This window comes from Denticeps clupeoides, chromosome 8 (assembly GCF_900700375.1).
Source record: "Denticeps clupeoides chromosome 8, fDenClu1.1, whole genome shotgun sequence".
Taxonomy (NCBI): domain Eukaryota; kingdom Metazoa; phylum Chordata; class Actinopteri; order Clupeiformes; family Denticipitidae; genus Denticeps; species Denticeps clupeoides.
The window spans coordinates 16,625,705-16,651,916 of NC_041714.1; the positions used below are offsets into that span (position 1 = coordinate 16,625,705).

The following is a 26,212-nucleotide window of genomic DNA, read 5'->3' on the forward strand; positions in this document are numbered from 1 at the left end:
AATGACTCGTCTCAACAGCAAAACTGTGCACAATAGTTCACTTTCATTGTTGCATCTTAATGAACAACCGATCGGCTGAATCAAATTTCACTATTGATACAATCAACTTTTCTGAAATGTAATACATACTGTTCAAACTGCAATGTCACAGATATAATCATTATCAAAAATTTGAGCATACTTTACCCATAATATATTGTTTGTAAAAAAATTGCCTTTTCCAGACCTCTATTTAACACATACACACACACACACACTCACAATTAAAAATGGATAAGAGATGGAGAGCCTCACGTTCTGCAGCTGCAGGCCAACGTGAGGCCTGAGGTTGGATTTGAGGCCAGGGGCTTTGAAGCTGTAGTTCTTCAGGCTTCGACTCTCCTTTAGATGATTCTGAAGCTTTTCCCTTCTCCTCCTGTAGGAAGCACTGTTACGTTAGCTCTTGTGTTTTAACCCCCCCCCCCCCCCCCCCCCCCCCCCCCCACACACACACACACACACACACACACACACACACACACACACACATCTGCATAATTGAGGAACATCAGGCTGAAGAGGTTTGACACTCAAGGTAGGACAGATGCCCTGTGCTGTAATTTCATTATGACTGTAAAGCTCCTCCTGATTTCATTACCCGCTCGTCAGGCCGCTTATTCACTTATTTCATGGCACGTTGTTATTGGCCATTATGTTGCATGTTTTATGGAGCTGTGGCTTCTTACCAGGCCTGCTGCTCCATGCTCTTTGAGTGACAGTCAACCATTACATGCCTGATGCTCATCTTAACCCCGGAACACTGCGGGGATATTTCAGTAGTAGCTCTGAGCACTCATGTGTGAATGGACTGGGAGTTGATTTGATCAGAATTTAGCAGGTTGCTGATAAATGCATGCGCAGCAGACAGAGAACCCAGTTCAGGGATAATACTGTATGCAGGCAAAGCTTCTGGTAAACCAGAGAACATCAGGGCCGCAGATGCAGTAACACACGTTGTGTATTTGGGGTCAGGAGAAAAGACCCCAACTCTATGATTAGTAAACAGGTAAATGTGATGATACATTTAAGTAATATAATTTTAAAAAGGAATTTGACAATAAAGTAATAGTAATAATACTAATCAGTAATGGCAGCCCGTCTCATTTTCAATCAGCCAAAATACACCCATGTTACACCTCTTCTTACCTCCCTCCACTGGCTCCCGGTAGCTGCTCGCATTGAGTTCAAATCCTTGATGCTTGCCTACAGGGCTGTAAATGGAACTGCGCCCTCCTACATCAACACACTACTACCTAGCTACACTCCTGCACGCTCTCTCAGATCGGCAAACGAAAGGAGACTAAAAATTCCTTTTTCACGGGGTCTCCGATTCCAATCATGTCTGTTCTCCGTTGTTGTCCCTGGCTGGTGGAACAACCTGCCCTCCTCCACACGACTAGCCGAGACCATCACCACTTTTAAGAAGAAGGTGAAAACCCTCTTATTCCAAAAATATTACAGACAAATCTAACACTTACACAAGCACATGCGTACACATTGAACAAACAAATACAAAATGTATAAATACATTATAATTTTTCTTAGTCTACCACCCAACAATCTCCGAGCATGCTCTTCAATGACAAGTCTAAGCCTTATTAGGGCTCTTAGTTTGTAAACTCGATATTCTATAGAAATCGAACGAGGATTGCTGGTGTCTTCCTATTGTAAGTCGCTTTGGATAAAAGCGTCTGCTAAATGAAGTAAAGTAAAGTAAAGTAATCATACTAGACACATATATAATACAGTGTTATTATGGAGATTTTGTTTTATTAAATATTTTGCAACCATTAAACCATTAAATAAAACTTTTGATGCAGTTGGTCGTCCCAAATTTCAGTTTTCAGTGTGTTATGCCTATGCAGTCCTGCACACGTGCATGCAAGGGTTCTAACCAACCCTTTTCTGCCACTCGTTCGATGTGGGTTATTATGTGTTAGATTTGCTTGTTGTACTTCCTCCTACTGATACAAATCTTGGCCGGTGGCCTTCAGATCACCAGCCTTATCTTTTATTCCCTCTCAGGTCGGAGGGAGGAGAAATTCATGTGAAAGAAGACTGAATGAAGACTGTGTGGCACCTGCTGTTGGTCTTTTGTATTTCTCCCAGTCTGCTAGATTAGAAAGGGAACCCAATGTGTTCTGGAGCTTGAGTGAAGTTTGTGGACAGACTCACTTGTTCCGGCAGTAGAGAGCCACGCACAAGGTTCCCAACAGGCTGATCCCCAGAGCGATGCAGGTGCTCGACAGCAGTTGTCTCTTGTAAACGGCCGTGCTCTCTGCAGGGACACAATCAGACGAGAGAAGTTGTGTCTCGGAACGGAGCAGAGAAGAGTTCACAGAGCGCGGCCGCTACAGCAGACGCGCCACGGGAGACGTCTGCAAAACTAACAGGATCTCATGAACTCGGCTGGAAAGTCGAAGTCTGTGAGTAGACTTCTTTTTTATAACAGCTGCTTTTAACTGCACTGAGTGCCTGGGAAAGATAAGAATGCAAGCTTTAATGGCCGACATTAAGGGGTGAAAAATGGCATCTGCTGACTTTTATGTGAATGAGAAAAATCAGGGTGGTAGTAGCCTAGTGGGTAACACACTCGCCTATGAACCAGAAGACCCAGGTTCAAATCCCACTTACTACCAATGTGTCCCTGAGCCAGACACTTAACCCTAAGTTGCTCCAGGGGACTGTCCCTCTGGATAAGGGTGTCTGATAAATGCTGTAAATGTAAAATGTAATGTAATGTAAATGGAAAGAATCACATTTTTAAGAGGAATATAGTGACGGTGCTGCAATAATAGAATAATAACAAATAAATAATGATAACAAATTAAAAAAAAAAAACAAATAAATAATGATAACAATACATGCCGAGTAATTAAATGATAAAATTGAAAATGGTAACCGGACGTCAATGAAGGAGTAATGATCAGCAATAAAAAAAAAAAATTTAAATTAATAAAAATCAAACTGTAAAAAAATTACTCAGGCATTAATAGTTCAAACAACATCCAAACATTATTATTGACACAGGCTACACACTCTTCCCTAAAGCTGAAGGGTCTGATAGCCCCTCCATTTGTAATTAGAGGCCGTAATGAAAGGATGAGTGCAGAGAGGTCAGAATGAGTGCCAGCCAGATGTAGACATGAGAATGTAAGTGGGATACTACTGGCATTGTCAATCAGGATGATGAACCGAGAAGTCTTTTGGTTTTGTGGTGACCTCCCTCTTAACATCTTTTTTTTTTGTGTTAAAAGGACCCATGTGATGCCAAAAAAAAAGCATAGCTCCCAAGCATAGATCCCAACTTCACTATCAACTTTCAATGCCCGTCTGATGGCTGGAGTAATTTTGAACAATTTTTCAGAATCTTCCCACTAATAGATGTACTGATGTTGAAAGGCGCATCAGTTCAAAGAACGCATGATAATGGGATGTCTTGAAACATTGTAAAGATACAACTGACAGGGACATCTGAAAGAAGAAAGTACTTCTACCTCAAATGATTTCTAACACAGAAAAAAAGGTGAAGCAGAGGAAAAATCCACAAGCATCTGCTTGACTGAATGACGTTGCTGAGCAACAGTTCTTCCACTTTAAAGACTCCACATTATGAAATCATGCAACCGAGCTTATATAATAAGAAAAAAAGCCATGAGCAAAGCTAAAAACTTGAAGCTCCTGAAAGCTGTGATATGTTGCTGTGATGAGAGCAATTGACTCTCTTGACTTCCCTCAACCAACGTTCATTAGGCAATAGAGACAGATTTCCAAACAGAATGTGCCGAGAACTTGTTGATCATCTCAAGAAGCTACTTATGAGGACTGTAGTGTGCAGGGCAGTCATATAGGCTGAGTGAAGTACCTGAAGATGAATTCATGAACCATACTATGTTTAAATATGTTTCAAATCATTTTTAATCATGGTCTCCATAATGTAGGTGTCCAAATCTCTGAGTGGCGGTATACCAGCATGCTATTAGTAAAGCAGATTTGTAGAGCACTTTATTCTAGAATTTCTAACTTGCATTTTTTTTTTTTTTTAGGCCTTTTCGCTTTTCTCTAAAACGGGTTTTCGGTTTCTAAAAAACCTTCATCCACACAGGAATCTTAATTGTCGTCATCCACACAGACACACTGAGAATGGCCCAAACTTTGCTTTAACACTCCAAAATCTGTATGTGGCGCTGTAACTCAGCACCCAAAGTGCTCTTCTTGTTTCAAAATGGCCACTGTAGGTCAAATTTTTTGTTGTTGTTTTATGAGGCACTACAGCTGCTACAGTTAAACCTTGAACATTGTTGTCTGTATCACGTATTTGGGGTTACAGGTCAGGTTATAGGTTTGGCTAATACTTTTCTAAGCTAAGCATTTTCACAAAAAAACCTTGAAACGCTGTTTCCGTGTGGACTCAAGGTCAAACACTCAGCGTGCAAAGTCTCAAATGTACACTTGATCTATACCACACACAAGGCAGACATGATCTCTCTCTCTTTCTCTCTCTCTCTCTCTCTCTCTCTCTCACACACAATACATTCACAGACACATGCATCACAATCTCACAATATGCAAAGAGTACATGGTCCAGAACAGTGGTTCTCAACTGGTCTGACTTTGGGACAACCATCAACCCCTTCATGAGATGCTACTGTTTCATGTGCATGGTCTTGTTGACCATGTCTTCTTCTATGGTGTCAAGAGTGGTTGTCAACTCGCATTACAGGGCGTTATCACCAGATACTGTTAAGAGCGCCACATTTTTGCCAGTTGAGTTGAGACCAGTTCAGTTGAGACCATAGAATCACAGATCAGTTGAATACATATGAATACATTGACATATGAACCATTTCAAACAAATATCATTAGGCGGTTTTCTAAAATTTTGAATAATATTCATTGTTGAGCATCATAGACCATTAGTACTGCATTACTAAATGTTTAATTCACACACTCTCCTCCCTCCATGAATCTACGTCCTGCAGCAGATACAATATTCCTGCCGTGTGATGCTGCGTTTGGATCTCATGCTGCACACAGTGTCACTCAGAGTCTCTTCACCGGCTTGACAGCCATCAAGCAAACAAAACACACTGTGTAGAAGCTGCATATCAGGCTCAGCAGTGCTTTATATCCACACACACACACACACACACACACACACACACACACACACACACACACACACACACACACACAAAAAAAAAACAATATTTCTTCTATCAGGGTGTCTGACACGTATTCTACTGTCAGGATGTCCTCTCCTCTCACAATGCTCTCACGGGGCAGCAGGAGGACACGTGTCACCACAGGTTACATTCTGTCTGTGCTGACAGCGTAGTGGCTAATGGAAATAGCAGACGTGCTCAGGAATAGTAACGAGTGGGTTTTTTTCTGCCGGAAGCAAACCGCTATCATGTTAACACTGCAAGTCAAATTTTGCAGGCTTGGCAAATGGCACAAAAAGGGTTAAATATGTCAGAATTGTACAAATGCAGGACCTGGAGGGTTGACTGCCACTGGGTTCCTATCCGACGGTGGTAATTGTTCATCTGACCACAAGAAAGAACTTGATTACAAAAGAACCCGGGATTGTGATATTTAACCCTTCGATTACTATGATGCTGTGAGGTCCGTTATATAAATAAGTCATGAACAGATGCTTAAACTGCACTGATATTACATTGGCTTGCCACAAAATCAGTTTTAGACTGATCCTCTATGATAACAAACACAAACACACAGTGGGTGTTATGCAATATTGCAAATTCTATCTACTTTATAACATATTAAGAGTGCATTAAAATAAGACAGGAAAATTCAAAGAGCCTGTAAATCCACCAATAAATCCCCAGTGTGAATAGAGACAGACATGCCAAGTTAAAAGCCCTGAAGAGACTGTCTAGATCAAGCATAACCGCTTAGTTTTAATCAGGGCCGCAGCTGCCGAAACACTCCTGGGAGAGTGGATGCAGGCCGGGGACTCACCCAGGGCGGGGCGCCAGCCCACCGCACTTGCAACTGTATGATCTACAAAACAAGAGTATTACAAGTACTGGTCTAGGTCACGAAGACCATAAACACAGGGGAGAGGAGACCAGGAGATCGATAGGTAACATAAAATGGATATTTGTTTTAAGGAAGAGGGTGTGCTTAGTCAGACCAAATCAAATAACTTAATAAAAGGCACTGACCCTGCAAATAATTAAGGGTTTTGTCACCTTGGTCCAATGTTCACTCCATCTGCTGGACCCAGCGGGACAAGCATCAGGAGACTAGTCAAAGTGCTTGTTCATGTAAAGGAACTCCTTACAAGCCATGAAACTCTGTGGTGTCACCAGACTTTAAACTAATTTGTTTAACAGGCTTTTCAAAAAAAATTAAATTAAAAGCCCTTTAAAAAAATTGTTGTTTGTCTTATAATATCACTCCAGTGAATTCACTATCACCAAGTTTTTACTCAGTATGGGTTCGGCCATCCATCTTCACCGAAGCTCCTGCTGCCAATTGAGTCCTCACATGTGTTGCGCTGCCGTGTTGACATTTGTGAAAAGAGTCAGTGAGGGGCTTGTGAGAAGTAAAAAAAAACAGAAAAGTGACTGACAGAACAGAGCCATGAAAGTGGAAGTGATGCACACTGTGCCACACATGAAATGAGTCCTCTGCATTTAACCCATCATCCTCAGTGAGCGGTGTGTGCACTTGCTCAACGGGACCTCAGTGGGTACCTGGCAGTACAGTACAGTCCCATGTGAAGTGGAAGTGAAGGGGTTGTCATTGTGAAGCACAGCAAGCACAGCACACATGGTGACATAACAAAATGGGACCTCTGCTTTTAACCATCACCCTTGGAGAGCAGTGGGCAGCCATGAAAGGCGCCCGGGGAGCAGTGTGTGGGGACGGTGATTTGCTCAGTGGCACCTCAGCGGCAAGTGGCGGCCGGGCACTCGAACCGGAAGCCTTCCTCACCCGCTAGGCCCCATGATCATTATCTTCTCGAGGTGAGACTCCGCAGTCGATGGAAGTTGCTCTGCCTTAATTACAACATCCGATAATTATTGAATTACTGGCTGTGAAGCATGGTCTGGTGAAAATGTTTACAGTGCCTCTTTGGCAGTTTATTAACGACAGGCGGAGAATGAGGGACAGGACCGGGGGACCGCGTGAGGGAAATAACAGTCCGGTCACTGTGCCGACAATAAACAGCACGCCGCCAGACCACCCCGGAGTCCATAATAAAAATAAGAACAAAACCACAGATAACTTTGTTGTTTTCTCAGGGGATTGTGGAACAGAGATGAAGCGCCAGTCCCAGCCGTCCCGCTCTCTCTCCCACACCCCACCCCCAGGAGAGGCAGCTCTGATCGGGGACATGAGGGGCCCAGCTGGGACCCTGGGGACTCTGCCATCCCTCTGCCCAGGGACGAGTTCCAAAAGCCCATAGCCCATTAATATGAAAGAGTTCCCCGGCTCTCAAACGAGCAGGGCCCAAGCCCTCCGGTGGAAAAACGGTGCGTTACGCAGTTTAGATTTAGTGGGTTCTGCGCCATTCCGTTAACATGGGGCAGCAGACATATATGCGCTTTATTTACAATGAAAGGGAAATAAAAGCAAACAACAGAAAATGATAGACAGAGATGTGCGATGGCGGTCTGATGCATGTGATGTCAAGAGGTCGAGAGGCATTCAATAAAAGGCTGAGTGCAGCCGTAACCGAAACGGGGGAAAACATAAACATGCTCAACATGCAGACAAAACGTCCGAGAGGAGGAAGCAGACGGAGTCGGTGCCGAATGCTAACGATCCAAAAATAGTCCTAAAATGCCACTCACTCGCTGTATCCATGCACTGTAGTGTGAAGATGCCGGAATTGACAACGATGAATCAAGACCACCGATGAGCTCTGCATGCATCCGTCATTGTAATATGAAGCAGCCAAAAAAGCAGTAAAAAAGTAAAAAAACATTGCATGGACAAATATGGTAAAAATTAAATGTAAAACCTTGTGTCCTAATAGTGGAGAGCTTGTGTTTCATTCACAGTAAATTGTGCAGAGTTGTGGTGCTCATAATGCAGATTTAAAATATGTTTTATTTTTTGACAAATTTAACAGATCTGTGATAAAATTATTTGTATATTTTTTCCCTTTGTTCTCTCAGATGATACCACTGCCACACCAGATTCTGACTACTAAATCACACCTGTCAATAGACAGAAAGTGTCCCTCTAAGTGGCTGTTCGATCGGTTTGCATTTGGAGAACTCCTCCAGACAATCTGAAGGACCTGGTGGATCGGCGCAGGGGCCACCGCCGCCACGCCGGCCTGTGGCATGATGGCACTCCAGCGTGGAAGGGGCAAGGCTGTTAGTTACTGCGGCAGCATTATTAAATCTCCTGCGCGGCCTCCCGCCGGCCCGTCCTCTGTGTTTCCAAGGAGACTGAGGAGCATTAGTATTCAGATGGGAGACGTTGCGAGCGATAGCGAGAGAAGGAAGGAGTGCAGAGAGTTTGAGTTGCTCCACCACCATCTACACAATAACCAATCCCTAAAAGCAAAAAATGTTCATGTAACACAATATGCATCCGTGTGAATTATAATTTCTAATGCATGTAGGCTACTGCATGCAAGCATGGGTGTCACGCCAAACAAATGCAGAATGGCTGCATTATTCACCAAGCTTTTAGGAGCCTTTTTATCATTAGGCCAATTAGACAGACCTGACTGGGTGGTGCAGCGCCGTGTGCATGCATTATGAACGCTACGGGGAGGCTGCGGCTGTCTCATTTGCTCCTGCTTTAAGGACACTAACCCTTCCTGGCGCTCTCATTATTGTGCGATCCACATCCCCAGCCTTTCTTAAAAGATACAACTCAGTAAAACAAAACCGGGGATGAAATATTCAGAAAAAACGGCAAATATGTATTCAGGGGTAATAATAACACAAAACTGATTGTAGGGGGAAAAAAAGCTTAAAAACACAGAGTCATCAAGGAAGGCAGAAGAGAGAAAAGATTCTTACCCATGAACTCGATGCCCAAGTGATCTGCTGCTCCAGCATGGAGAGAAGAGACGAGGTGGGGGGTAAAATGGGAGAAGGAAAGGAAAGAGAAAAGACAGAGAAAGGTGTTAGGAACAAATTTGCGTCAGCATTGGATCCTAGAGGTGTTTCTGAAGTAAGCAGGCAACTGATATTAATAGAGCAGGTTGGCCATTAACAATTATATAAACACCACTATCCTAATTGCTGGGAGTCACAAATATTGAAAGACTGAGGCAGGAACATTGTTCACTAAATATGCAGTAATCACTCGTCCATGACTGATCCATTGCATTCTGTGAAAAATGTCTGGAACGCATCAGCCATTCAGAATGACCTAAAATGCTTTTGACAGCAGATATGGATCACGAACAGACACTCATGGCGGAAGCCAGTGGAACAGGTAATTGCAATGAGGCCAGATGTTTGAGAATTTGAATCACTTTCATGTAGAAACACAGTAAAAAAAAAAAAAAATCATGTACTTTTTAACTAACAAATCAGTGTGAACTAGTTTATATTTGTTTTGCATGAAATTAACTTGAAGTATTCTTTTTCAGTGTGAACTAGAATAGCACAGATAAAAACACTGCTCCTAAAAGACAGAGCATTAAATGAGACCAGACACACCACATTTTCAAATCCAGGCTTATTTTTGACCAGCCTTTCAACTCAGCACAGTACATTTGACAGCTTTACAGAACGTCTGTACTGAAAATGCACTTTTTCCTCTAGATTCATTTTCGTTTATTTATTTATTTGTTTATTCATTTTTTAAATGTATTTTTCATTTTCAATTTCTACATCTAAATGTTTTTAGGCTTTCTCATGTGTAAAGCACTTTGAATAACTGCAGGTGATGAATAAATCAACTGAATATTAGTTTGCTCTGTTCTGACTACATGTAATCTTTAGTTATCTCTAAAAAAATGTTAAACTCCATGGATATTTTGTGATTAATCATGCATGAAAAATAAATATTCATACAGTCTCCAACGACTTTCATTCAGAGATAATCTACTCTCAAGACATAGTTTAATCATGCCAATTAATCGGTCTACCAATAAGCCTTGTTTCAGACCCCTCACATTAAACATTCGGTTAAGGAAGCGGCCCCGTATTCAGGAAGGTTGTCTATTCGAATCCCGATCCGCCAAGGTGACACTGAGGTGCTACTGAGCAAAGCACCGTCCCCACACACTGCTCCCCGGGCGCCTGTCATGGCTGCCCACTGCTCACTAAGGGTGATGGTTAAAAGCAGAGGACACATTCTGTTGTGTCACAGTGTGCTGTGCTGTAGTGTATCACAATGACTTCTCTTCACTTTCACTTTTCAATAACCCTGCACCTCCATTTCATTATCACCCTTTCAGACAAATTTAAACACTTAATACTCCTCTACCTCAAAATCCATGTTCAGGCATGTTCTCTTTTGCACTTTTGAATATCGAACATTTCTGTGCTTTAGGTTTTTCGCGTTAGTTTGTCTTAATCCCTCTTCAGACATGCACTGTCTCCTTGAACTTTTCTAAAATGTCAAATTCAGTCAGAGTAGACATTAAATTGTCTTGTCTTATTACATTAAACTGGACCGTCATCTCCCTCCTGCACTTTACACCGATCTTGCCGAATCTGCCCTGTTGTTGCACAGGAGCTATTTCAGCACCTCCTGACACAGGTTGATCATAAAAAATAACATTTAGAATCTTCCATCTCCTTGGAGCCCTTGCTGGAGGTACTTCCTGCTTGTCTCAGTTTGCGGTCCTCAGAAATTCCCTGATAGCAACAGACGTGGGCAAAAAGATGCAAACAGCTGTTGGACTCGGAGCAGATACATGCACGTGCCTGCCGGCGCGTCCTACATACCATGCAGCTGTGCTTCAGTGCTCATGGACCTTTATTATTGTGACTCCACTGGGTACGAAGCTGTTCCAGTGGCTAATTTGAGTAACTTAACTTGGGGTAAAAGTAGAAAAGCCATTTTCTCTGGTTTCTGAATGCCGTCCTCCACTGGGCATGATTAACACCATTACTAATGACAGATTGTGACAGTTTGTTGGGACGTCCTGCAGAGCTGATGCCGATTTGGAGGATGTAACTCAGGACAAAAACAGTCATAGGCCTGGAACAGACTCGATGGATGAGCGCAACCAACTCTTTATTTATTTCGCGTTTGGCAGGAAACGCGCGTCAACACGCAGAGAGCAGCCGTAACCAATTACCGTCCCAGTTTTATTCTGCTGATGGGACGCTTCTCCCCAATGCACACCGGCGCTGCGTCAGAGTCCTGAGTGGGATCGTTGTTAGCGCTGAATCAACTCTGGGGAAGAGGTCTGTTCTGCCTCTGCCCACCCCCCTTGGCCCCATTTCCCAGCCCGAGTCAGGGTTACATAAGCAGAAGCAATGAAGAAGGAGGCCATTAAGCACCATCAGCCTCGACTCCATTTGTTAAATTAGCAGAGTTGGAGTAGGGAAGGGCAAATAAGTTCCCCGCACTGTAGCTTTTTCCTTTTTTTCCACGCCACGCTGCTCTCACTCACAGCCAAACGGCCTGTAAATGTCCCAGGATGATTGGGATTCTGGGTGGATAATGGATAATGAGCCGGGCGTGTATGCGGTCATCACTGCTGGACCGTCTGGCCTACTCTGTTGCTCGGAATGCTAATTGAAATAAATCAAACATGACATGGTGCGAGGTCGAGAGGTCATATCACATAAGTTCCTGTGAACCCAACCTCAGCACAAGGAGGGGACGACCGACTGCCGAAGTATTGATAATTAAGCACAATGCGGTCATATACTGTCTATTATAATATTTTTCAATGAACAAAAGCACTCAAAATGCAGCCAACTTAAAATGTTCTAATGCTGGTACAATACTGCATTATTGACAACCTGTGTTTAAATTGCACTATGATGTACTGTTGATTTCCCTGTTTAAAAAGTGACAGCTACACACTTTTCACTGTCAGCATGTACAATAAATTAATTTGGCCGTGTGTGAAGGGGATGGACGTTCGCGAGCATGTAAGGAGTGTGGGTGCTCCTGTCATAGCCCAATTTTTTTTTTATACATGTTTTGAGTCTAAACTGATTCTGTGATTATTGTATCAAGTCTGTTACATGCAGTATCTGTAGACCATTACAGTGGGCATAACTCATCCCAGGGTTTTCGTTGCACTGGTAGAAGCATCGTGAATGTTTTGGTCATGTCTCAACATGTTGGACAACTGAAGGAGGGTGCAGAAGGTCCTCTATTTCTTGACTAGTTTCATTTGGCAAAGAGATGTGAACCAAACGTTGAACACAAGTGATTGTCATTGTGAAACACAGCACAACGAAATGTGTCCTCTGCTTTTACCCACTACAGACCTGCCACAACTGCCCCATGGTGTCACAATTCACCATTCTTTCTATTTGTTTCAGTGTTGTGTGAATAAAATGTAAGCACACTAGGTGATGAAAACGAGCCAGTGTGAATTTCCTGGAACTGTGTGAGATCCACATGACTTTTAGTCACATTGTGTCAACATGAATATGTGCTACCCGTTCAGGTTGGTTTTTTATTAATGGTCAGCATGTGATCCCCCTTGCTTTTAATATGTTTTCAGAGATAAACAGTGATATGCGGCATCGCTGACTCCATCAGAAGGATGTGGGCGCGTGCCGCGTCGCCAATGGGACAATATGTTCAGGTGTCTAAAGGTGGACACTCCAGGATGTCACATGGTGACGGTGGGCAGAAGGCAGGCCAGGTGCAGGCTGTGGGGTTTCAGTGATGACCACTTCCCCTTTTCACCTCCCTGAAGGAGTCACACATACACACACAAACTAAAAAAAGCACCTCCACCTGTTCTTGAAAATCCCTCTGAGGCGCTGTGCATCCTGTAAATGCAGGGACCTCGGGCCAACTTGGAACGAGGGACAAATTGGGTCGTTTGTACACAGTGTACCATTGTGAAATGAAGAGACAATCAACACAAGACCATCTTGTGTCTCTTCATCACAATTAGCAAAACCCTGACTTTCAAACAAACATTTGTCTGGACATACATACAATTCAGTAGCTGTATCTGCTATGATGGATCTCAGATCTAATGAAGGGGAAAAGCCTCCAGGTTTGTTTAAACAAATCAAAATAAGTGGCTGTCACAACTGAGTGCTGAAGGCGAAAGGAATTGCAGAGACAGGACATCTGGGCAAAAGGCATTTAATGATAAACACAAGTGAAAACGGCACGAGGGCCAAAACAAAGGAAACAAACGAAAACCAAGCTGCAGGCGTGAGGCTCAAGGCCAGAAACATGGACTAACACACAGGTAACATTCACGTGTCCTGCAGCAGCAATGTCTGAGTGCTGCTTCTTGGTTTTTATGGAGTCCATGATCAGGACTCCATAATCAGGTGCCCAATGGCCACGGGTGTCACAGTGGCATCCTTTTATTAGCTGAGATTCACATGTAATTAAAAGCAAAATGTAACAAATAATATAATTCATTATCCATTCACCAACTGACCTTAAAATTGCAATTAATAAAGTTTAAGGGGTGCCATTTATAAGCCTTGTTTCTATTTTCTATTTCCAGAACTTTAAAGAAAAAGTGGGGGTTGAAAACTGCCATACACACTTTAGAAGGAGAGCAGGACTGTAACCCAGCTGCAGGTCATGATAGTTATGAGCAGGTAGGTCAATCTCGGACCACAGGACGGCAGCTGTGTTGATGTGTTTGGGTGGTTGAGCACGCTGTACCCAGCAGTGACCCTGATCCACTTCTTGCCAACATGTGACCATCGTCCCTTCACCACCTGCAGGGGACTGTTCTCCACACAGGAGTGTACGTCTTCCTTCTAGTGTAAAGTGTTTTTAGATAGGTCCTGGTAGCAGCATCTCACCCAGCTATGGATCTGAAGGAACAGTCAGAGGCTCTTTACGTTGTGGAACAGGGACACAGCACAACCCCAAATCAGAAAAAATTGGGACAGGGTGGAAAATGTGAATTAAAAAAGAAAAAGCAAGTAATAATTTTTCCTCAAACTGTATTTCATTGTAGAAAGTATGAACACAAAATAATAGATTTATTCTTGTGAACATCATTTGATTTGTAAATAAATATCATTTTTGGCCTTCAGCCTTGCAACACATTCCAAAAAAAAATTGGGACAGTACAGCATTTACCACTTTGTACAGTTCGCCAGTCTTTTATCAACACTTAAAAGACGTTTAGGCATTGAAAAAAATCAAGTCACTAAGTGTTATCGGCGTTAGTTTTTTTTTAGGTGCACAACAGTACGGTGTCTTCGTTGGCGTGTTTTTTTGCATTCTCTATAGGAGACAAATCAGGGCTGCAGGCAGGCCAGTCAAGCATCTGCGCCCTCTTCTTACGCAGCCATGCCTTTGTAATGCGCTCAGTGTGGCATTGTCTGGCTGAAATAAGCATGGGTGTCCCTGGAAAAGACATCCTCTTGAAGGCAGCATGTGTTCCTCCGAAACTGAGACATAGTTCTCAGCATTGATGGTGCCGTCGCAGAAGTCCAAGTTACATTTGCCGAAGGCGCTGACACAACACCATACCGTGACAGACCCTGGCTTTTGGACTTGTATCTGGTAACAGTCTGGATGGTCCTTTTCCTATTTCAAAAAACACGTCTTACCACAAAACACGTTTCCACTGCACGATGGACCATCCCAGATGCCTCCGAGCCCAGAGAAGTCGCCGGCGATGTCTTTGGCACAGTACAGTTTCAGCTGGCATTTCCTAATGTAACTACGTACTGTAGTCGTCCTGAGCCCACGCAGTTATATCACTTATTGATGAATGACGGTTTTTTATGCAGTGCCGTCTGAGGGCTCGCAGATCACGGCCATTCGGGTTTAGGCTTGAGCCCTTGACCTTTGCGCACGGAAAGTTCTACAGATTCTCCAAGAATGAATGTTTATTTACAAATCAAATGATGTTGACCAAAAAACATGACTTATCTTGTGTTCATACTGTCTGTAATGAAATAAAAGTTTAGGGAAATTTGTGACTTTCTGATTTGGGGTTGTACATCAGCATTCGTTCGACTCCGTATCAGCGTTTTCATCTCACGTCTCAGTGTTGTTCGGTCCGGTCCGAGTCTAAAAGTCTACCTAAAATAAAAAAGCAGGACCCGCCTGGCTGCTGGTGTATCTGCTGCACATGGCCGAGGAAGCCAGCTGCATCACGCACCAGCTGTCGAGCGAACGCATCGCGCAGGATACGCCAGCCGTCATGTTTCCCCTGCCCTATGCTAATGAATGAGAGGGCTGTCAAGGGCTGAAGCAATAATGGTGGAGTTGATATCACACACACACACACACACACACACAGACACACACACACAGCTCTTGAGTATTCGTCAAGTGTTCCTGGACATTGTTTTAGCGTGATTATGACATAGTGAATAGTGAATACAATGCAACAGACCTGCTACTTATGTGTAATGAAGTACATTCCATATTTAACCTCAACCATAATGTTAGTAAGGTTACTGAGCAACCATTGCAAACCTGCCTTTTTGGTAAATGAAGCAAGGTCTCACATGCAATAAGTAGACACACACATACATACACACACACAAAACACCCAATCCTCCAGTCTCTCCCTCTCCTGAACTCACTCTGTTTAAGTCTTTATAACACACACACAACCGCACAGCTCCTTCAGCTCCGACCCAGGGCCAGACCTGTCACCTGATTTTCAACCTCCTACTGTGTTTGGGGGATGGGGGTGTTGCCATGGTAACCAGGTTCTGCAGGATACAGAGGGCCCCACCCACTTGGTGGTCTGGCTGTATGTCTCAGGGACGTAAAAACAATAAGCCGTTCAGTGGCAGCTGTCAGCTCACTAACAACGATGGCCCGTTGCCTGGACAATCTACGTCAGGTTTATGAAACCAATTTAAAGTGTTCATACATATACATTCATACATATTCTTACAATAAGCCACCAAGGTAGGCCACCTCCCTCAGTGGACCAGTGTGGACAGGAGCAGTGGCTCAATTATCTGGGATCAATGACATTAAATACATTTTTACTGTTTTTTTTTTGTTTGTTTTTTCTGTATCTATTAAAAATTTCCCCTCCTATTATTATATTGCAATTAAAAGTATACTACAGAAATTGGAATTTCTGTGAATCTGTTTCCTTTTCACCTGCTGTGTGTGTGCGCATGCGAGAGAGATGGCCCACGAGCGAGAACTAGCGGAAGCATTGGGCAACACCCCTCTGACAGATGGCACTGTGCTCCCTGTGTTCTTATCTTTACTTTCAGGCATATGCCATACGTTTTCCTGCACACTTTGCAAATTTTCTGCAATTATCAGAAATAACTTTTTAAAAATCTCCACACATACTTACTTTTGTAAAAGACTGATTGAATACACACTTATGAGGATTATTATATTATAGTGTTTTTTGGAGGGACTGCATTCTGTCATGACTGCAAGCTGATGGGGGAGGGAAGCCCAGAGGCAGGACATTATGGGAAACAAGGATTTATTAATAATAATAAATAAACACAAATAAATGCGGCTCGGTGGCCGAAAAACAGTGAACCAAAGGGGAGAACATAAACTAGCCCACAGGCGTGTGCCGGTTGACAGAACTCAAAACATAAACACATTCACCAATGGAAGTCAAGTTCATGACTGAGTCCACGAAAAAGGTCGTCCCTGCAGAGGGACGGAGTCACCGGCTTTTCAATGGCTGTCCGGATTGGGCACAGGTGATGTGTCCAGGTGACGTCAACCCTGACAGAAGGTCTGAGGAGCCATCCACAATGCAACACTATATTACATTTATATTACATAAATAACACACACTGGACAAAAACTACACACACACACTCACATACACACACACACCTAGCATGTAATCAGTTTAATGGACACATTTAGAATAGATCATTAGACAATCCATACATGTGAGACTGGATAAAGAATCTAACCTTACATTGACAGCACATGTTACACACTCATAAATTCTTGATTCTTTACACAAATAATGGGTTCTTACCCAATGCAAACAACATCCAAATACAAACTCATGCTGACAAAACCACACACCATACAACAGTTACATGCATGGGTATTATGTCTGAGAGTTGAGTCATGGCAACTGGCAATGTGCAACACACACATACACACTGTATATAAAACCTTACTTTGTTATTTATTTTTCCCATTTGTATATAGTGCTGTTACTTGTCAATTTGTAATTCCTGACCCTTATTGTGTTTTGTGAAAATAAAAAGCATTCTATTCTATTCTATTCTATTCTATTCTATTCTATTCTATTCTATTCTATTCTATTCTATTCTATTCAAACAGAGCATACATGCATAGTCAACACACTGGACACTGGTTTTTGCTTTAGGCATATATGTGCCTTGCCTCCATCTGTGTTACTCCCTGGACTACAGAGGAGCCCTCTGCCCTTTTTTTAGTCTGCACACATTTTATGAAGTCCCAGCATCAGCGGTTGTGTTGTGGTTCCATCTCATACCTGTTTACTACTTAAATAAACATGTATGAGAGGGAACCATTACTTACAGTATGTCACACTCACTGATGCTACTGAAAACAATGCAGGGCTGATTGTTTATTTATGTGCAATTGTAAATATTCAGTTGCACAGTTATTAGACACAACATAACACACACTGGCATTGTAGAGCAGGCAAAGCTAAAACGTGATTGTATTCTAATGCTCGCTTGCAGTACACACATCAAATGTGCCTACAAAGTTCCACAAATTACTGACAGGAGGCATCATATTGACTTGCACCGGGGGTCAGGGGAGTTTCCAATTCTCTACAGGATAGTAGGCAAAAATGACACCCATTACCGCTACACCCCTGCAGTATCAAGAGAAGTACCACAGTGTGAGCCGAGTGCTACCATTCTTCACGCTGAAAAGACACAGTTATTTCAAGGCGTTAGTGTCAAGGAAAGTGAAGCGCGGACAGTGGACAAAGTGTGCATTCAGAAAAAAAAAAAGGCATTTGCTTTAAACTGTTTTCTCTGTTTCCACCAATTTCACAAAAAAGTGTACACACGATAGTCAGTTGGGTGAAACCGAAATGCTTTTGTGTGATGTCGGAGTTCAGAAGGGACACAGCTTGGTTTTAGCATCTCATTTTTATCACCCCACTGTGAGCCTCTACAAAGGTTTTTGTCTAAGCGGACACTACAAGTCCCTTTCAACTGCGCTGAGTGAAGTAGACGCCATTTTTGACCATGTACAGTATATAGAAGTAGTTGGTATCTATGGGATTAAAATGGTGAGAATGGTATGTTGAGAATCTTCACCACAAGGCTTCACAAGGCCATGCTGGAACACACAGAAGAATGCTAGCTAGCCAGCTACTCAAGTGGTGGGGCAGTGGTGGCCTAGCGGTTAAGGAAGCGGCCCCGTAATCTGAAGGTTGCCGGTTCGAATCCCGATCCGCCAAGGTGCCTGAGGTGCCACTGAGCAAAGCACCGTCCCCACACACTGCTCCCCGGGCGCCTGTCATGGATGTCCACTGTTCACTCAGGGTGATGGGTTAAATGCAGAGGACAAATTTCACTGTGTGCACCGTGTGCTGTGCTGTGTATCACATGTGACAATCACTTCACTTTAGCAGTGATCATGCTCGTGTGTCAGACAATCTCTGACTGTGCATGAGGTGGCTGGATGAGACCTGGATCAACTCGGACATCTTCAAAACACACAACTCTGGAGACATGACTAAAGGTATATAGCTGGATATTTTAGTTTTATACATTTAAAACCATAGCTTACAAAGAAATAAAAGTTGTCTGGATAGTTTGCTGTGGCTGGGAGGGCGATAAATCAGAATACAACTAACAAGTAACTAGCAACACATTCCCATTCATTCCTAAAAAGACAGACGTCATTGTTCTAATGCTGGCCGATGTGTTCTTTGCTCTTTTGTTGCACAACTATATACAACTACAGCTGTATGTACTTTTCCACTGGGGTGATTCCATGTGGACTATCTGATGAAATCAACCAACATGCTTTATTTGACCATGATGAATGCATTTTAAAATGAATCATACATTCACCCTCCCATCCTTCCATCTTCTGCGAACCCTTACAGCTCCTCCTGTAAGTAGTGGGTCTACGAGAGAATGGTCCCATGGGGCAAAATCAGGGTCTCTCTCTGGCCATGTCTCAAGGCACTTGATAAGCCCCTCCCTCAGGCCTGGCATTCCAATTCTGGGTCAGGTACCTTGACTCAGATTTAAAAAACAAACCATAAATGTGGACACATTTGTCCAATTCCATCCTGGTAGTAGGAAATAGTTTATTGGCAAAAAGTTTTTATTCTAATACTCCAAATGTGTTAAGTAACGACATATTGGCTGTGGTCTTTTTTCCACAAATATACTCAAATAAAACACTTGATTCACCATCTTCACTCCCACAGTGGCAGAATGTTTCGAACAACAGAACAAAATGAACTGTTCCTGACCCACAGAGAGAAACAAGATACCCATAGCAACATCTTTCTGTTTACTTTTGCAGAAGACTTGGTCTTCTCTGCATCCCACTCTGATTGGGTAAGGAGCCCCATTGGCAAACTCTTAAGGACAGTGCCTGATGTAACCAGTTCAGAACATGATGGGTATTCCTAGTCGAGACAAAGAGGACAGGGAGAGGTCAGCACACACTAGATCTGGATGACAGGGGGCACTGCAGAGTGACAACCCCAAGGGCATCTGCGAGTTGGGGTAGCTCTAGGAAAACTGTCAAAATGACATTGCTTAATGCATGGGGACACTTGCTATGGGCTCAGGATTGGGTTCAGCTCTGGTTAATGCGGCGAAGAGGCCATCCTGGATGGCGCTGCCCATTTTAGATTGGTTCCTTTGCCCCTGCTGCCTGTCAGAACAGTCATGGGCACCGACTTTCATACAAGCACACAGACACACACACACACACATTGCATTCATCTTTCATTATATTCCTCAACTGGCTTTCATTCGTGAAGAGGCTGATGAAATACTGAACTCCAAAGCCCCCCCCGCTCAGCCTGTTGCCAGGCTCTGCACCAGGGCTGCTCCTTGTGTGTTAACCAAAGGAGCCATGCTGAAATTATAGCCCAGCCTTTCTCCAGTTTGCGATCAATCACAGTCAACGGCGACAATGCCTCTTTTCTTTCCTGTCCTCTCCATTTCTCTATAGATAGATATAACTGGATAATAAAAGTGGTTGTCAAGTATTGTGTTGAGCTACCTGACTCCTTGTCCTTCCTTCTTGAGATTATAGTGGGTACTGAGAAAACTCCAGAGTTGTACGTTTCCCCTAACTGAGTCAGCTGGACCACTTCTTTTGGTAGATTAAAAGTAAATCACTTCAAATGGCAAAGCTCAAATGTTGCAATTGTAGGAAATTGAAGGAAAATTGGTGAACATAAAATATATTTGGCATTAGTGGGTCTGTTCAGTGCACAGTAATTAAACCTTATGAGTTACAACCAAAATGACCAGACCATCTGTCCAGAAGCTCCTCACTCAAGACCTAACTGAACGCTAGTAACAACGTCAGGCTGTCAATTGAGTAGCAAAACAGGAGCAAATGAACAGGTTGAATGCCGCGGCGTGAAGGAATTAAATTTCCGGCAGCCTTGGAAAGTCAGGAGAGTGAAGCCTATTGAAATCAGCCCTGCTGACAACCGCAGCTGCCCCTACCTGCTGTCCTGAGAGCCTTCATTTGCGCATTAAAGTTTCCAGTGGCACCACTCGGCCCGGTTTCACTGGGGAGGCAGCGCAGGTGCTGATATGTGGAAATGGGAAGAGTGACAGCCCCATAGTACTAAAAAAAAAACAATCCAATCACAAAAAAGATCAATCCTTGACTGAGATGAGACTACACTGCTTTTCCTAGCTTGCCAGTACACTGATGGACATTTTGGCAGATCTGGGAACTGTGACCCTGTTACTGTGACCCTTGTTTAAAGAATATTTAGATTAAATTGTAATTTTTCTTGTTGTCGAACTTTGTGTACAGAATCTACAACAGAGTGAATTAAATAGATGTATTCATAGTTGGGGTCCTAGTGAACCGGAATTGATCTCTTCATCGATGGTAACTTGAAAGCACGTTGTAAGTCGCTCTGGATAAGGGCGTCTGCCAAATGCCGTAAATGTAAATGTACTAGTAGCGTTTCTGTTATAGATCTGTTACAAACCCTACAGAAACATTCCTAATGTGTGACGAAAACAACAATGACACGATGCGCAACAAAATCAAGCAATCATTATTTTGGAAAGGCAAGTCCTTTGTGCAGGAATTCTAAGAGAATCGTTCAGAACGTTAGGATGAACGGCCAACTCTTATATAACACGATCACACCTGACAGATCATGCCAGCCTGGAGGAGCCAGTTTTCAGACATACCGCACCCTGTCATGTTTTCCAGAATACACTTGCATGCCGTAAAAACCTTGTCACCTGTTTCCATTTGCAGGGTTCTGTAAAAAAAGACTAGTGTTCAGTGCAACTAAGGTGATTGTCCTCGGTGCTACAGGCATAACGTTACATAGCTTATCTTGTTTTAATGCATGCCTTACTTAAGCAACAGAATGGAAACTTAGGCCACCAGTAATTACAGCCTGAATGTGCATATCTGGCTGGGATCCTGGGTTGAAGGAAAAATAATGAAAAAATATTCATAGTTATAACTTTCAAGATTTTGTGGTTGAACTATGCAGTGCGTGTTTAAGTGATTAAACTTGATGCACTGGACATTTAAATATTAATATAATGGATTGTGCCAAAACACGGAACGATTCTATTTATGAGTTTGCAAGAGTGAAGTGGTTTCTGGAAGTTTTCATTTACTATTTTAGGCAACATGATAAATTGTACACTTTTCTTGCCAATTTTAATTTAATTACAAGGTCCAGATTTTTTTAAAGTCTTGATTCTCCTAAGTCGAAGTTTGTTCTGACTGAATAATTTATTAATCGCTCACTCAGTTTTGGTCATGTTACAGACCAGCCGAGAGGTACTCAGGGCTGTCCTGTGATCTGGCCCAGATTTCAGAACATCATCTGGCTCCAGCAGCCGCTCTCCTCTCCAGAGACGGTCCACAGTGGACGGATGAGTCATTAACCACTGCAGCACAGACAGAGACAGCTCTATACTCCCGCTCTTCCTGTGGTCATTACTGTTGATAGGAACCCATAGACAAAAGGAAGCAAAAGAATATAAAAATAACTCTTACCCTGACCGAATGAAAGCATTAAATGGAGCATCACCGCAATCACACAACTGAAAAACACCATTAACAATGTCCTACTCACAGGTCTGCATAAACACACCCAGGTTATGCATTACAGCCCGACTGACAACCATATCTTACAGTAAATAACCCATCCAAAAGTATTACCGATGGCTTGTGCAAATATTTTACAAGTGTGTACAAGCGCAGCCGCTCTGGGCCTATGCACAGGAATTGCTACAATCAATACAAATTTCCTCTTTTCGCTCGTGTTGTTCTTTTCTCCCAACACAGCCGAGGTAAATTGGTTTCAGCAAATCGCAGACCATTAAGCCCACAGCCACGGCAATGCAATGTATCCGCCGCAGAGGCAGCGCACACGGCCAGTAGCCGGTGTTGTGGAACCAAATTGCCGGCTTTGCATGCAGTGCTACATAAGCCTCATAGGAAATTGCATTTTACGAATGAAAGTGGAAAAGGCTTGAACCAAATGCGATTCAACCTGCACAGAGCTAAATACAAATAAACTGCCACGCTGTGAAAAGTGCACGCATGTATTTCATTAGAGTGCAATAATTTGGGTAATAAAATGCCTTCACGGTCATACGGGATAACTGCTGTTATCATATGTGAACTGTGATATGAAATAAAGCATGGCAGTAAGTTTCTTCATGTTTCAAAAGGCATATTTTCAGCTGGTGCAGCCACTTCTGAAAACCACATCAGACACATGATGAGCTCCAACAATGTTGTTAACCGTTTTCCTCCTAGGCAGTTGGATGATTGGTTTAGAGCTGGTGACTAATTGTATATCTCCAATGTTCTGCAATACTTACTGCTGCATGGGAAAATATAAAAAAACAAAAATAAAAAACAATTCTGGTGTATGACCAAGTGGTTGGAGGGCGTAGTTCTGACCTTCATGTTTGTGTTGTGGTCTTTAAAAGAAGACATTCTGTGAAGTTTTTGTGGGATTGGTCTGGACTTTTCCCTGTATCACTTGGGATTTCACTGCCCTTCTGTTTGGACAGGATGCACTTTTTCCTGATTTTGCATTTTGTCATTGTTCAGTGACTGGGCCAGAAGTAGTAGAGGATATATCCACAGAGCACTACATGGATTTCACAGCAGTCTAAAATAATAAGAGGTGCAGAGACGGTGAGATCATCACTGCCTTGTGCTTTCTTCTCAACTTTTCTCACCACCATTCTGCCCAAAGCCCCACCTGGATGAGCCGAGTGCTTTTATCTAGAGAGCTTCCTGATATTTTGATGGAACCCAAGAGACATTAAATGCAGAGAGAAACCTCCTTTTCCTAAACAGGCTCTGTGAAGCGTGCTGAGATGACGTCCCAGGAGGAAGCCACTTCTACACTTCTCCAGCCTCTATTCAAAGGCATCTTGTTGTAATGGCGAAACCAGACAACATTTTTTGAAGTACTGTTAAAACACACGTGTTATGGTTGTTTTAAGAAAAAACATATAAGATCATTAGAATTGAATCTCATTAAGTGCTTTTTCCAGTGTTCCACACTGTACTTTTTGTGCAGTGTGTTTGATATTGGGGAGACAGCCATCATCAGGATCAATTAGGTGAGAAATTAATATAATTCCATCACAAAAAACTTGTGGAAGCATTAGGCAGCTCTCAATTTAGTACGTTTCTGAGTGATAAGAATCACATTATTCTCAAGTCAAGATGGACCTTTTTATATCTCTTATCACTTTCTCCAAGCAGGGAGCATTCTTTCTTGTACGCGTTCTATGAAAAAAATCTGCTAATTTTAATATCAGAAGGAGCACAACAAACTGTAGAATAAGCTCCTACCCACCTAATCGTGAACTAAAAAAGCGGAAACGGATGGATGGACGGATCCCAGGAAGATGGCAGCTTGAAAAAATATGTCAGATCTGAGGCATTCATTTGGGTCAGTTTCCCATGTATGGACTAAGTCTATTGTCCTAATCTAAGAGAATTCAGTTAAGTTCTCCATTCAAAATCGTTGACCCAGAACTGACCCAAAGTCACCTTATTACATGGTTTACTGTAATAAGTAAGCTGTAAGGTCCATATAAGTCACCATGAGTCAAAAATAAAAAATCAGTAAACTGCAGTATAATCATAGTAATACACTCCAGGGGGTGCTGTACTGTCAAATATAAGCACTGGGGCTGTAGGGGAATTTCAGAAACATGCATCTTCCAAAAAGCTCCATATGTTATATAATACTTGTTTCAGGACACCTCAAACGTAGTGGTGCAGAAACAAAAAGAGAAAACTCAATTACGTCAGTCTGCAGAGCGATTTGTCTTCAGTGGGAGAATCAAGGTTAAGGTAATATCAGGCAAGACTTGGATGGGTGAGAATGTCTGGAAGTGTCCCTTTTGTCTCTGGCATTTCAGACATTTCATCTGAACTTCTGCAGTGCTCAGGCAGACAAGAGATTACTTTCTCCCATCTGTCTGTGGCCTTCATGCAACCTCTCCTCCTGATTTTTCTCCATTACTGTCACAGAAAGAAGCAAATCAAGCAGCCTTGAAGCGGCCTTTAAACTTATTTTCCGTTCATAAAACAAATGAATCTGTCATCTAAAATATGCATACTCAACCGTCTTCCATGAGTTATGACCGAGATTTGAGATAATTATACGACCTTTAATGATTTATAAATATGAGCTATTTTAAAACAGACTGTTAAAGTCCAGCCTGTATGAAAACTGTACGTTACTGCCTCTGTGTGGCATAACTAAATCAGCCATGTTTTAATTCCAGACACTGCATTTCGAGAATCCCCATCACAGAACAACTCTGATGTCTAATTCAGGACAAAGACAATACTGAGGAGCCGAGTGGAGAAGATGAAAGGACAAGGATGTAGCACACCGAGGGAGAAACCAACAGGAAACCGCTGAAGGAGGAGGAGAATAAATTGGCCTCTCTCTTTACTCTTGTGCTTCGCATGAAAGTCTCCCTGCTGCTACAAATAGAATGAAAGCGCAGTCACTTGCATGCATTCAGGTAACGGAACCCATGTGGAACATGACCTGTGCCCTTAGAATCAGCATTAAAACTTCATGACTGCATTTGGGGAGAACTTGTTGACCTGGATTGTGGATGTCTGATAAACTGTCTACTGTACAAGATGAATCTGGACACCTTTATTGAGGATAGAAGGCAGTAGACTGTATCTAATAAGGTGGTCAAGAGGATGCAAGGTCAGTGTTGTTGTCTCTATTAAGGAGACTGCTGTGCTACCTTTGGAATTTTGCCATTTGATCATTAAAATCAACACATTTAGCACCACTCAATGGTGGAGAGAGAGAGAGAGAGAGAGAGAGAGAGACAACTGCTTCTTGTTTTGGGCCTGAGAGAGCAGGACTTTTGTTGGATTTCTAGGATGTAATAACTAACAGTCAGATTGGATATTGTAGCTGCTGTAAAGGGCATCAATCCTCACTACTGGCCATTGGCGGGGACATGGGCTCAGCAGAATTACCTTGGCAGTGCTGGACTGGCCCTGCAGTGAACTTAGCCGTTGGCGTGTAAGAATCTAATCAACAATTTAGTTCACAAGAAGGACCTGGGAGAGGAAGGACAAGGATCTGACGACAGACCGTGAAAGGCCAACCTGATGAGAGCTGAGAGAGAGTTCCACACATTGTATTAGTTATAAATTTTACACAGCCACTAAAGGTGGTGTTACACCTTCAGACATGCAGCAGTTTACCTGATATTTTTGGTTCTTCCAACAATAAAGACTGCAGTGAGAAGGTTCAAATTTATCTTCTTTGTCCCAGCTGTTTCTAAGCAACAAGCATCTGGTCATGTGATGAGGAAGAGTAACCAACTGGTGTAATACTTTATTAAAGATGTTAGCAACATAA

General features: G+C 42.7%; 1 protein-coding gene across 4 annotated transcripts in view; it reads right to left on the reverse strand.

The window, feature by feature from the left end:
• Positions 1-26,212, reverse strand: part of nrg3a (neuregulin 3a) — a 232,488-nt gene that overhangs the window by 16,957 nt on the left and 189,319 nt on the right. For 2 of the 4 annotated variants that reach the window (XM_028989422.1, XM_028989421.1), the window contains exons 4-6: positions 9,057-9,083; positions 2,215-2,317; positions 262-415 (exon numbers count right to left, since the gene is read on the reverse strand). In XM_028989422.1, coding sequence (XP_028845255.1) covers positions 262-415; positions 2,215-2,317; positions 9,057-9,083 — 284 coding nt within the window. The remainder of the gene's footprint in view (positions 1-261; positions 416-2,214; positions 2,318-9,056; positions 9,084-26,212) is intronic. The other 2 variants (XM_028989424.1, XM_028989423.1) reach the window with 1 other exon arrangement.